Source organism: Ascidia mentula, chromosome 9, assembly GCF_947561715.1.
Source record: "Ascidia mentula chromosome 9, kaAscMent1.1, whole genome shotgun sequence".
In the NCBI taxonomy this organism is placed as follows: Eukaryota; Metazoa; Chordata; class Ascidiacea; order Phlebobranchia; family Ascidiidae; genus Ascidia; species Ascidia mentula.
This window is the reverse complement of record NC_138574.1, coordinates 14,449,145-14,461,836: the sequence shown is the minus strand read 5'-3', so window position 1 is coordinate 14,461,836 and position 12,692 is coordinate 14,449,145. Positions and strand designations below refer to the sequence as shown.

General features: G+C 42.7%; 1 protein-coding gene across 4 annotated transcripts in view; it reads left to right on the top strand.

The window, feature by feature from the left end:
- The window catches only part of LOC145913188 (uncharacterized), a 33,221-nt gene extending 20,699 nt beyond the window's left edge, over nucleotides 1-12,522 (top strand). For 3 of the 4 annotated variants that reach the window (XM_083000757.1, XM_083000758.1, XM_083000754.1), the window contains exons 4-12: nucleotides 4,107-4,227; nucleotides 4,627-5,483; nucleotides 5,625-5,745; nucleotides 6,153-6,339; nucleotides 6,941-7,238; nucleotides 7,571-7,750; nucleotides 8,025-8,455; nucleotides 8,729-8,919; nucleotides 9,685-12,522. In XM_083000757.1, coding sequence (XP_082856883.1) covers nucleotides 4,107-4,227; nucleotides 4,627-5,483; nucleotides 5,625-5,745; nucleotides 6,153-6,339; nucleotides 6,941-7,238; nucleotides 7,571-7,750; nucleotides 8,025-8,455; nucleotides 8,729-8,919; nucleotides 9,685-10,117 — 2,819 coding nt within the window. In that variant the 3' untranslated portion in view covers nucleotides 10,118-12,522. The remainder of the gene's footprint in view (nucleotides 1-4,106; nucleotides 4,228-4,626; nucleotides 5,484-5,624; nucleotides 5,746-6,152; nucleotides 6,340-6,940; nucleotides 7,239-7,570; nucleotides 7,751-8,024; nucleotides 8,456-8,728; nucleotides 8,920-9,684) is intronic. The other variant, XM_083000755.1, reaches the window with a different exon arrangement.
- Nucleotides 12,523-12,692: the final 170 nt, after the last annotated feature.

Below are 12,692 nucleotides of genomic sequence, written 5' to 3'. Positions count from 1 at the left end.
TTGTGGCAAATGGCGATGGTTTCTCCGGCGTAATTTCCAAAGTACGGCCGATGAAAAATTAGGTCTGGGGCATTTTGTGATGAATAAGCACGCTTTAGTTTGAATGGCAGGTCACGGATTATGTAAAGCTTTAACTTGTCCTGTCCTGTACAAAAAAATGAGCACTGACTTGCACTGTCAGCATTTAACATAGCCAAGTTTATTGTTTAGATACAAACGGGCCAGGATCATCAAAGTCACCGAAAGTTTAGTTGAATATTTGCAAGTGTTGGTGACAAAACATCACAAAAACAATCAAAAATCGCTTAAAAATTGTGAACAGCCAAAACTGATGCAACCAACCGACCAGGGCCGCATTTTTAAGTCACGTAACTTTCGTCTGCGTGTCACCGACTTCCTTCCAACCTCAATGTTGTTAGCTCAGCTAGCTTTAGCGACTGTCGGGTTCAAAGATTGGATGTCCGTTTACATCGAACCCCACCTTGCCCCTTAACGGAAATCTCGCACAAACCAACATCAATCAGGTTAGATGTATTTACTCGCAAAAAGGTGCCTAAAAAAGTGCGGCACCCTCCAATATGAACGGTACAGGGTTTGTGTAACGTTAAAACGTATTACCCAACCGTCTAACATTAGGTTTTTTTGTAAGGATAAAATGGTGGCAATATTGCGAAACAGCGCTAATTGTTACTGAAGCATCTTCGGTGCGGAAATTAGCGTTTTGATCAAATTTGTCGCCCTTCGTGCTTTAACTATTTCCAACAACAATTTTGACGTTGAAAATTTGTAAACATTTTATAATGAACACGAAACCGCACAACAGCGCTACCATGCGGTTAATATCACAACCTTCTGATCGTCTGAAGCTGTTGACTTTTTTGAGCGTCAAAACACCATATGTATCTTGTATGACTGCTGGGACATTTCTCTCAAAAAAGTGCTACTTTTTAGCTAAAGCCACAATTTCTGTTTAGCCGCCCATTCTAGTTTTGTGCTCAGTGCTTGTGGTGAAGATGCAATCTTTTACTGGTTTTGCTTCGTGTTTAGGCAGAATTCACAATGCATTGTATTATGACAAACATTAATGCTTGGTTTGTTGCCATTTACAGTTCTGTCAGCCATCAGCACATGTGTTGGTTACGTGTACGGTTCCATGAACGAATATCGCCTATTGTGACGTCACACCCTGTCAGGAAAAGGAAATCGCCTTTTGGAGAAATGTTTTTCTGTTAAATTACATTGCAAGTAACGCGAAACATCTGTGCAAGTCATATGCGGGTTTAACCATTACAAGTGTGGTTGTCAAACACAAATACAAAGCCTGGATTGCAAGGATTCTACCAATGCAAGCTAAAGTCGCGTTGGTTTTTAAAGCGATGAAGCAACTTCATTTAAATTTGTTGGAAATCATGGTGACGCTGATGCCGAAAGTTAACTAAATTTCCACATATTAAGTAAAGTTGGCTACGTAGAGAACGTATTGCACTTGCCTCCTTGATGTACACAGAAGGTGTTTCAATACTTTCGAATTAGTTGTACAATGGCTTATGTGTGTTGTTTTACGCATGGAGTCTTTTCTTTCTTGGTGGTGCAAAGGCGATGCTTACATTTGACTACGTAAGATCGCCTACCCTGACTTGCGGCGAAATTTAAGCAACTCAGGAGGACGCCACGAGGTTGCGAAACTCCTTGTAATGACTGAAAAACAAGACGTCACCCTGCTTTCGTCTGGCTTAAAAATTTACCAACCGCTGGTTATATAGGATGTATGCTTGTGTCGGACGCCTGGGTTCGTAAACTTGGACTTCCTATAAATACTTTCCACACGTTGCAGGAGTAAACGGGTGTGAGTACCTGTGGTTTAAGTTGAAGTTCAACTAGCAGCCGATCGGTAAACAAAAGGACATTAACGACTTTCGTGACTAGGCGCCGATATAGCAACTCAACATTGGCTGAGACCTCTTTCCCAACAAAAAGTAGCTCCAGTACTCCCCCTGTTTGTACTTTGGCTAAGTTTACTATAGATAGGGAATATGCTTAGTATGGCCAGGGGCGTTTAGTTGAACAAAGAAGTTTCGCGGTGTTCGAATCCTCTGTCTCGGACACGATGATGAAATCCCTTCTCCGTTCAACAGCGACCCCCTCAGATGATAAGCAGACTCCGTTTGATCGCGTTCTCGATTGTTACGTAATTACCCGCCTTTTTGTGACGTTTTGGTGTGAACAATTACATATCGGGGCGCCAGAGTATATGTTGGTTTGCCACTGAAAGTTTTACCAGACCTCAACAAGGTGATTAAACCCAGAAGAGAACGTTCATTGCCATCTGACAAGTAATCTCCCATTGAAATATTTAACTACTGTTTGGTTTACAGTCATTGCAGCCAAGCTGGATCAGCCACTTTTTACTACTATTGGGGGAGAATATATTACCAAACATTGCTCATGGGTGAGCTGCAGACTACAACTTAATTGGTCTCATCAGTGTTGCTATGATGTAACTTACAACGATCTTGATAACTAAATAGCCGACAAGACTTCCACTTTATGGTGACTATACAGCCGCCATTACCCATTGGGCAACAAACTAGCTGTAACCCGCCGGCAAACAAACCAATTGCTTGTAATTTACAATTTACTTTACTTAAACACCAGTTTAAATTATTCACATTTTCTGTTCAGAGATTTCGGCAAACATTTCTTATGAAGTGCCAACTTCCAACACGCACAAGTGTGATTTATCAAAAATCGAATGCCTTTTCTATTTCTGTTCCTTGATCCTTAGTAACCTTCAACCTTGATCCGGACTACCTGGGTAGCGTCTGTTGGCGGTTAAGCTTGACTTGAATTCACATTCTTCAGTTTTTTGATTCGTTTTTGGGTTTCTCCGGCCCATTTCACTTGGCTGCTTCGATGTGGTCGGTTTATGTGTTGGTGATTTGATAAATTTGTGTTCGTTGTCATTCTGTTAGTTGTTTGCGAATCCTTTGGCAATAATAAACACAGGCTAATTTTTTATACTTAGTTGTTTTTATTTTCCACTCGTGACAAAATATTTCTGAAAACACTTTTGTTGAGGTCAAGTGGAATTTCCAAAGAACTTGTGTCGACGAAAGACAAAATAACTCAATAATTTCAGGAATAACAACTTTCAATCAACACTTTACACATTGATATGCTTGTGTGTCGGGAAAGGACTGAGTGAACAACAAAACATTTTAATTCATGCGCTAAAAAATAATGTCCAGCAATTCGCAACCATTAAAAGTCGTTCTTAAACCATGCATACCTACTGACCTATTCCAACATAGCAGCAAGCCATGAACTTAAAATGAATCATCTTGTGCATACCGATGGACTGAAGTCATGACAGATTATAAAACGCCCATTGCCGTGGCTTTAGATCGAATGGCCAACTTTGTTTAGGTGAAGAAACCACTTTCTCATGACTTCTAGTCAGGGTGACGTCAATGGGCTGCTTGGTTTTATGCAAATTGCTCGCTTACATAAGCCCGGCAAAGGTCATTTATTCTATCTTTTTGACCTGTGGATTTTGACCTTGTTGTGTAATTTTGTTATTTTTGATTCTGTTTGATGGATTGCACCTATAAGGTTCTCAGACAAAAAGTTGTTTCGAAATTTTATTTGATAAATTCACACTCCCGTTCTATTTTATTGTATGTAAGATGAAAACTGTTTGAATTATGACTTTGGGCAATTTTTTGAAATGCATGTAAGCCGTCTGTTACACTCGAATACACAATTGTTGCGCAACACCGAACGTTCTTCACAGTTTCAGCGTAAACCCCCGACATGAACTTTAGGATTATGTTAAATCTTTCATTCCGACTGGCTTGGAAAGCTTAACTTTGTTTGTTTCACAAACTTCTTCTCACTCGCCTGAATAAAATATGTTGCTTAAGAATACACAGGGTACCTGAACATTATGCTATGCCAGGCTGGAACCGCAGCACAATATCTATGCATACTCTCCATATAGTTACCCTTAATTATTTAACATAACCTCTACATCATGGTCCATTTTGTTTAAAGAATAAAAAAAATCTATTCGCAACCTAGTTAACCAGATGACGTCATTCGTTTAGGTACAACGTCACCCGATGAAACGGGCTCAAAAGAATTCGGTTCGGCCGTGAGTTTTCTGCAACATCTTCAACGAGCGCAGGGATGTAGCGGCGTGGATGTAGCGCCACCAAGCGAGCCGAGGTAAGTACGCTCTTAAGGGTCACGTGATGCATCCCTGCCCATACGAGTGGTTTATATATATCGAATTATGTTGGTATTTAGGTAGTTTACAATAACTGTTCCTGTACAGTTCACTGGTGTCAATTCTCTATCAAACAGCCAACTTGACTTGAAACGATCTTTGTTATCTCAGCATTAGGAATGCGCAACCAGTGAACTGTACAGCGGAAGTAGACAACACATATTGTTTAGCAAATAAAATAATGTATATTATACGTAAACACATAAGAACTGGAACACCTACAGATATGGTCGATATTTTTTGTTCTCCATGAATTCACATACCTTAATTTGTCGTGCTGTTCTAGCGTTTAATACGTTTTATCATTTTCCTCGTCACTAACTTTGGTCGTTATTTAGGAGACGACTTCCACCTCCCCTCGAACGCGGTCATAGCCTCACCGTCCAGGCACCCATAAACCCTAATGACGTCACGCAAGGGCGTCAAACGGCCATGACGTCACCGAGTTTAAATTTCTTCAACCAGATGATCCAGGTTGCTTCCACACGTAACCCAGGGGACCATGGGCCGGCCGCGGTTCCGGCTAACACTGACGAACGCAACCGTTTTTTTCAAACTGCTGCCGCTTTCGCCATTGCTTCAGCAGCTGCGGGTCAATGCCCCACATACGTGTGCAGCCAAGTTCCCGCGCAAACTCATCGCAACATCAGCCAACCTACACTTCAAGAAGGCGAGGCCAACAATCAGACGTACGCCACCACCTTAGATATCCTGAACCAAGTGAAACAGGGCAATTATTCGGCTCGTTTGCGGCACCTAGCGTCGCAAACCAAGAGCCCCGTGCTATCCCCGCAGCACAACTCATCAGCGCCCTCTATCCGCTCGCAACAGGATGGAAACGAGTCGGGCGAGGGCGCCCAGGAGTCTGGACAAGGCGTTGAAAGCAAAGCAAACGCCCTGACTCGCTGTTCATCGATGAGTTCAGCTTCTGGCATCGTTTGTTCAAAGGCACAAACCGGTCGTGAACTTTACCGACGAGCCACAAAGTGGGCTTACACCAGACGACGGAAATCGTGCGAGTTTTGCGGGAAAACTTTCCGCTTTGCGAGCAATCTGGTCGTCCACAGACGCTCCCACACTGGCGAACGACCCTTCAGTTGCCACCTGTGTGATTACCGGTGTTCGCAAGCGAGCAAGTTGAGACGTCATATGAAAGTCCACCGCGATGAGATCGCATCCCGCAGTACCTTCAAAAGTAAGTTGAACTCCGGGTTCTAAACCACGCCTGTTGTCCATGTTAATGAATGCTTTGACATCTGCAGACATGCTAAACCTGTTGTTATTTACTTGTTACGCTCATGCTAATATCCCATGACACCTGTATCACATGATGTAGGTCAGACGACAGAATCTAGTGACTCTAAACCACCTTCAGAACACGCGAAATCGCCACATGATGGCAGTGTTTTCGGTGACGAAGGTTCAAGTGCCGATTCAGAATCAAACGGCCTCGATTCGTAAGTTCCTGATCATGATTGTTTTGATTGAGTTTAAACTAAGTAAGTTGTTGAGTTTAGTGCCGAATTGAAATTGGAATCCTATTTGGATGCAATCTACATTTGTTATGACGCATAAGCAATGGAGGCAATAATTTGTTTCAAGTAAGCTGCAGACACGGCCAGTCTTCGCCTGGCTATTTAGTTGACAAGATCGTTAACAATCACCCAGCTTCACTGATGAGACCGAATAGATCGAAACAGTGGCCCTGTCTGCAGGTCACTAAACACATATAGTTGGCTCCATTTCTCAAGTATGATAAAAATATCTGCTGCTTACTAAAGTCTCAAAAACTTCCAACCACCCTTGAAACGGACAAAATCATTTTTTCCTTCCTGCAACCAAACTTACCCTCAACCAACAACAGATGCAACGAATCCAACTTCATCGACGACTCGTGCGCCCTCAAGCGGACACGATCTGAAGGCGATTCAGATATTCACTTCGTCAGACGACCTTCCCTCGAATTACAAACCAGATCAGCCCCCAATTCACCAATTCCAAGCGACGACGACTCAGTTTTTAACGAAGAGAACGATCAAGAAGAACTCCCGGTATGATGTTATTCCTTGGCATTAATAATTACACGATTCATCAGGATCACTGCCATCCCAGCAAACTGCACTAAACGATCCTACCATGTCAGGCGATAGTGTGATACACGTATGACTTTTAATTATACGGTGGTATAGAGGTTAATGTAAAGGTTCCTTGGCAAGTTGTGCGCTTGCCTACCAGTGTATCTTGGCCACCCTCTAACCGCTGATATTCTGTAGCTCAGTTGGTAGAGCGTTGGGCCTGGATAGCCCAGAGTCATGAGTTCAAACCTCACTGGGAGCTTGATTTTTCATATCTCGCCCTGACTTGTTAGGAAAAAGTAGCTGATCCAGCTTGGATGTGATGCCAGTAAACATAATGGTCTTATAGGATCCGGCAGTGGGGGCGATCCATCCCTGTGATGCGACAATATCACATACTTATGCTACTTTGTCTGTTACATTGCCGCGTAAAACATCAAATACGTTTGTTACTTTGTTACGTAAACAAAGTTACTTTGTCTAATTATGTACAGCGAACTTCCACGGACGACAGCGCAGATTCGCGCTCACAAATAACAAATATAACAAGCTTCTATCATTTATCATAATATTCTAGAACATAAACGGGGGTGATTATGCTGATGAGAGTGAGAGACCCGCATCGGAGGATTCCGGATCCTACAACGAAGGTAGGAGGACGAAGAGGTCACGGGATGAGCAGGAGAAAGAGGAAGGATTGAAGAGGATTAAACGAGAGAGATCTCCTCTTCAATTCGGGAATTCTGGAGGTCGGAAAGAGAGTTCTTCCCCGTTTTATCCCAACATCCCTCCCTTCCCTGTTCCTCGTAACGATGAATCCGGGAAGGGAATGAGCAGGAGTTTGTCGTCACCTGCGGATAAGGAGCAGAGTTTAGGTGAGAATGTAAACGGCTAAATCCAAGGAGCGGGCGCTTCAGTTTACGTGATGTCTGTTGCTACCAAACCACTACTTCACTCCACTTTCAACGAATTGTTTGTTATTTTAGGCAAAGCGAATTCTTTGTCCAAGATAGGTTTTTTATTGTTAAGTGTGCGTTTACTTCACTGAAACCGACGGTGTTCACAGGGCGAAATTTAGTTTTTTACATTATATTATCCTGTATTAAAGCAAGCGCATTGAATCCTGTTTGTTAATATTCATGTAATTTTTGAAAAAAAGCCCCGGAACAACACTAATACACGTTATTTTCATTAAATCCTCTTTCAGACAACGCAACGGAGAAATCGAATTCTTTTCTGACTGCAACGAGACGAGGTTCGTTACCAGCTCTTTCATCTATTAACGGGAATCCCCTCCACAACCCTTTCATGTCAAACACGTCCCCTGGTGGACGTCCAGTGCGCCATTCTTCAACCACTAGCAGTCGCAGCACCCCGCCAAGCGCCGGTAAGTCGGTTTGTGAGGAAAAATGAGCATAGGTAACTTCAACGTTGAAATAAATAAGTTTAAGCAAAGAAATAGAGAAAAAGTGACACATTTTGAATATTTTGCGTAACTAACGATATGTTATATGGGATCGCGGGTTCTTTTGCATTTATGAATAACTGCTCCACAAAAACTACTGCTGAAGCACTTGATTTGCTGCAACAATGTTCCATCTTATTTGTTTGTTTCCATCTTATTTGTTTGTTTATTCGACCCGACAATTCTTATTTTTTAGGTTTAGCTGATGGACACCCCTCCCAAATAATGTCCCCGACTTTTCAATCACAAGCAGCGATGGCTGCAGCGGCCGCAGCTGCCCAACAAGTCCGTAGATCTTCTGCTACTGCCATGCCTGAGATAGGAGATGTCGTTTCCATTGCCTCACAGTTCGGTGACATACAGAACGCCCTACTGATGGACCACATGAGACAGATTATGGCAGGCGAACCGCGATCAGCCAATCAGAATCGTCCCACAATGGCGCCGACCAATCAGATCTCTCCTTATCCTATGCTCAGTATACCGAGGTCAGTGGGGAATACCCAACAAGCTTGGATGTCTCAGCCGATGACTCAAAGTCCATCAAGATCGTCGACCAATGGCGGCCCGCCAAGGTCACGTGGTCGCGGATCAGTGCGCAACGACACGTGTCAATATTGTGGCAAGGTGAGATTCAAGGTCATGCAACATTATCGCACGACTAGCTTGATTTATTTAACCACGTTAAAGGTGCGCGTTTTGATGTGTGTTTTGTTTATAGCAAAATAACTGTCAGTTTTATCCGTTGTCCAACTTATGGTCGTTCTGTTCACACTTTTAACACAGTTTATTAGAACCTTGACTTTGGAATTACAACAAACTTTGGAAAAATTTGACCTCCTGTTACATTTTAGCAAAGCAACATAAACTCAAGCCATTGATCCGTTTTTTTCTTCGCAGATTTTCAAAAATACGTCAAATTTGACCGTACACAGACGAATGCACACAGGAGAACGACCTTACAAATGCCGGTTGTGCGACTACGCCTGCGCCCAGTCAAGCAAACTAACGCGTCATATGCGCACACATGGTTTAAACGGGCGGGACGTGTACAGGTGCGATATATGCGGGATGCCTTTCTCTGTATACAGGTACGTTTCGTCTCTAGAATCAGGCAAGATTAATGAATCAAATGATAGTTTTGAGCTGCAGGCGGTGGTACGCGCTTTTTAGACCTGTAAGGTCTTATCAGTGCAGCCATGGTGACTGTGGCACTGGGCTTGCTTTTAAACCAGAAGCCTATCACTATTATGGCTGTTTTGCTTTTATATAATAGTTTGTTGTGAATCAACCAACGATGTAAAGGTAACTTAGAAATTAATGCTTGTTGAAGTCACGACGTCGTAAATGTCAATCTTGAAATGCTCGTGAGCGACACCAAGGGATCGCATTGCTTTCAAACCAAATTTTTATATCGAATTACTGGGACGAAGCTTCCCTGTTTACAGAAAACTTGTTTTTATATAATAAACCGCAATGCAAAGAATAATATAAATAATACTGAATATCCAACCTTGTCGCTTTTTTATGGTGCTTCTGTTTTTAAACTCCGCATTCACAGAAACTTTATTGATGCCTCTTAGGCGAAATATATTTTTCTGACATGAAACATCCATAGAGCCTTGCTGAATACCGCCCTTCTGGCAAACTTTATTTCTTACCTCCTGATGAAGGCTGCTGCATAACAGCCAAAACGTTAAGAAACGTCAATAAAATAAAGTTTGCCAAAAGGGCAGTATTCAGCAATAGATATGCCTGGCAGCATCAGTAACAATTTATCCATGGAGCCATCTGTTATGATTGATCTTTCGGCCTCCCACAGAAACTTAAACCACAATCCAACATTATCATCGCAGCACGCTGGAGAAACACGTCAAGAAACAACATGGCGACTCGACACGTGGCAACAAGTTTGATCACGTGGCAATCAACCAACACAACTTCGTGACGTCAAACCCACAACCGCAACTCATCCCTCCACCGCACCACCTAGCGGCTGGCAGTGCGGTGATGAAGGATCCGGGTTCGGTGCTTTCCAGGTTAATCCCCCACCGTAATCCCGGCTTGGACACAAATTCTCTCGCCCCCAGGGCTGTTCCATTCGCTGGCGCCGGAATGTTTAACATAAATAACGCCAACAACAACAGCAATAACAACAGCAACAACAACAGCAACAGCAGCACAGCGGCTGTTGATCAAAACGAGATGCAGGCGCAATCAACTGAACCACCTCCAGAGCCAACGCCTCTAGTGGTTGTCAAGCCTCCTCCGCATGATGAGCTAGTATAATGACTTCATCAAGAAAAACGTCATCGATCGCATTTTAGAGCAAAATTGCGCTGTTTTTTGTGACGTCAACTGCGACACTAGCAATACGTCACAACCGCTATCATGAATTTTTTTCAGCTCACACTTTAATTATTCGGGTAATTAGTTGTTTGGAAAGGTCGTAACAAGCCGGGAGCGACCTGGCGAACGACAGCAATCTGTTTATTGTGCGCTCATAGATGTTTTAAAGACAGCCAAGCTTGCAATTTTACCCCCTATGCATCGGCAGCTCTGCAAAAAGCTTTTAAATGCGCCCACGAATAACAAGGTGCGGGAAGTTCTTTTGGCCGAAAGCTTTTGGTTCGGCGATACGCAAAAAAATGCGTTTTAATAGGAAAATTCCCCTCAAAGATCTTTGTGTGTTATTTTGTGCTGTAACATTGGACGGCCTCATCCATATAGATTTGAAAACAGATCGCGATTTTCCTAGCTACTTGAAATATCTGTCCCGGAACAAATTAATCTATCAACTCTGCGAAACGAAAATAAGTTGTTCCAACTTCAACTATGCAAACTTTTAAAAACCTACGCACCATTGGTAAAAATTTGCAATCACGCACCAAATTAAACCAAGTCAGAAACAAACTTGCACGTTTTCCGACCAGTAAAATCAACTTCAAAACTCACGCCATTAGGTTCCATTCTCTTCCCATTCTACAAAGAGTCGATGCGTGAATAAGATGTAGTCGCCACTAAACAAAAGGTGTCGCCAAAGAGCGTACTATGACGTCAACAGTTACGTCATCGGCCCAGTGCGGTCTCGGAGAGGTTCCGTTTTTGTCTGGTATTTAGGTTGCAGCAATCCTTTAACGTCGCCGACAGAGCAGCATCGCTAACTTGAGTGTCGTTTGTTCGTTTTTTGCACAGAAATCATGACTCGACGAAATCCAGCATCTTTTACATGGCCCCTAGCGGTTAATTTTCCCAGCATGTTTTTAATTACTTTCACGCGTCCCAAGAAGGACCTATTCGTTTACATATTTGTGCGCTCGCCTAGCGGTGCTTTTAACTACCCGTTCACATGTAGTACTAAAGCCTATGAGGCGTTTCCATACTTTACCACATCACCCCTTATTATAGGAACCTGCAAACTAATTCAGCCTCAAAAACTAAAAGTGCTCTCTTTAATTTAAAACTTTTACCAGTTGTGCTCCCTATAAGTTTCCTATTATGTTCCGCCTATTTGATTGAGGTGCCGAAAAAACCGGTGGTTCCCCTCGCTGATTTGCCTGCGTGCTTGAAAGCCGATGTTTCTTTGCGCTTGTGTGTGTTTTCGTGCTTCTGCCGCCACTGATGGTCGTGATCGTACATTCAGTTTAATTCGCTTCAGTTCCCGCTTCTTGTGTTTGTTTTACTTAAAGTGCCATGTGTATGTTAGACCCGCTATGCCAATTTGCTTTACCACCGCTTCCTGAGTTTGTCTGTTCACGGACGAACGGATTTGCAGCATATTTAAACTAACACTGACTTGCGAAGTTCAATATTTAAAACCGTGTTTTCAAACCCGCCATTTCCTTAAGTTCAGAACACAGTAAATCCCATCGTCATTAAGTTCAACCGTATGTTTGTGAATTTCCAATGTGATCAAATGATGGAGACGATATTTCGCTTCCGCTTCCGCACCCCTTGCTCCATCTGCGTATAACAGCGATAGGAAATCATCATTTCAAGTGCATCTTACTTTTGTCACCCACAATGTTGGGGAACACCCCACCCCCCTTTCGTCCCAAGGTACGCCCCCCGCTTTATCGTCAGTATATGCTTCGAAGTTTACCCAAACCTACGTCATCATGAAGGTCATTTGATATTCATCCGCGATATTGTATGAAAGGTTTCATTCTTTTTCACTGCTTTTCAATAATGGTTACTGCGTTAAAAAAACCATTGGTTTAAACCACGCCTAACAATGTAACTATGGTTTGAGCATATGTGCAATTGGCCAAGCATCTCTTATATACAGTCCTAATTACTTTCGTCTAAAAATTTACCAATTTAATGCTGTGTTATTTTCTGCTTGAACCAATTATGATCATCGTCATGTTAATAATTCACTTCTTGAAACAATTCTTATTAATTTGTTTAAAGCAAAGTATGCCCTTGTAGTGTGCACACGTTTGTCCACAACGCGCCACATCTAATGTGACGTGCCACTGTGTTAGACACCAGGCGTAAAGATTCGCTTTAACCCTAGTTTTTAGGTGATTCCCAAGACCCTTTCACCCCTGTGCTTTATTTTAAATCTTTTGCTTGCCCCCCCCCACTATGTTCACGAGGTTCCCGGTGGCCAAGCCACTCCTGTGCGCCTTTGCCTGGTTATTGTGCAAGTATATTTGATACTGTTGAAATATACCGGTGGAATGATGCTACCTGAGTTTGTTCTGCAGTCGAACGAAGCGTATTTAGAAGTCAATACAGCGTAGTTGACGTAGTTATAGGACATTCCCGGTTCAGGATCCTGCAAAACGTGCATTTATGTAATGCAAGACATAAGCTTTGGTGTAGGCCAACTTTTTGAAACCGAGACCAGCAATCATTA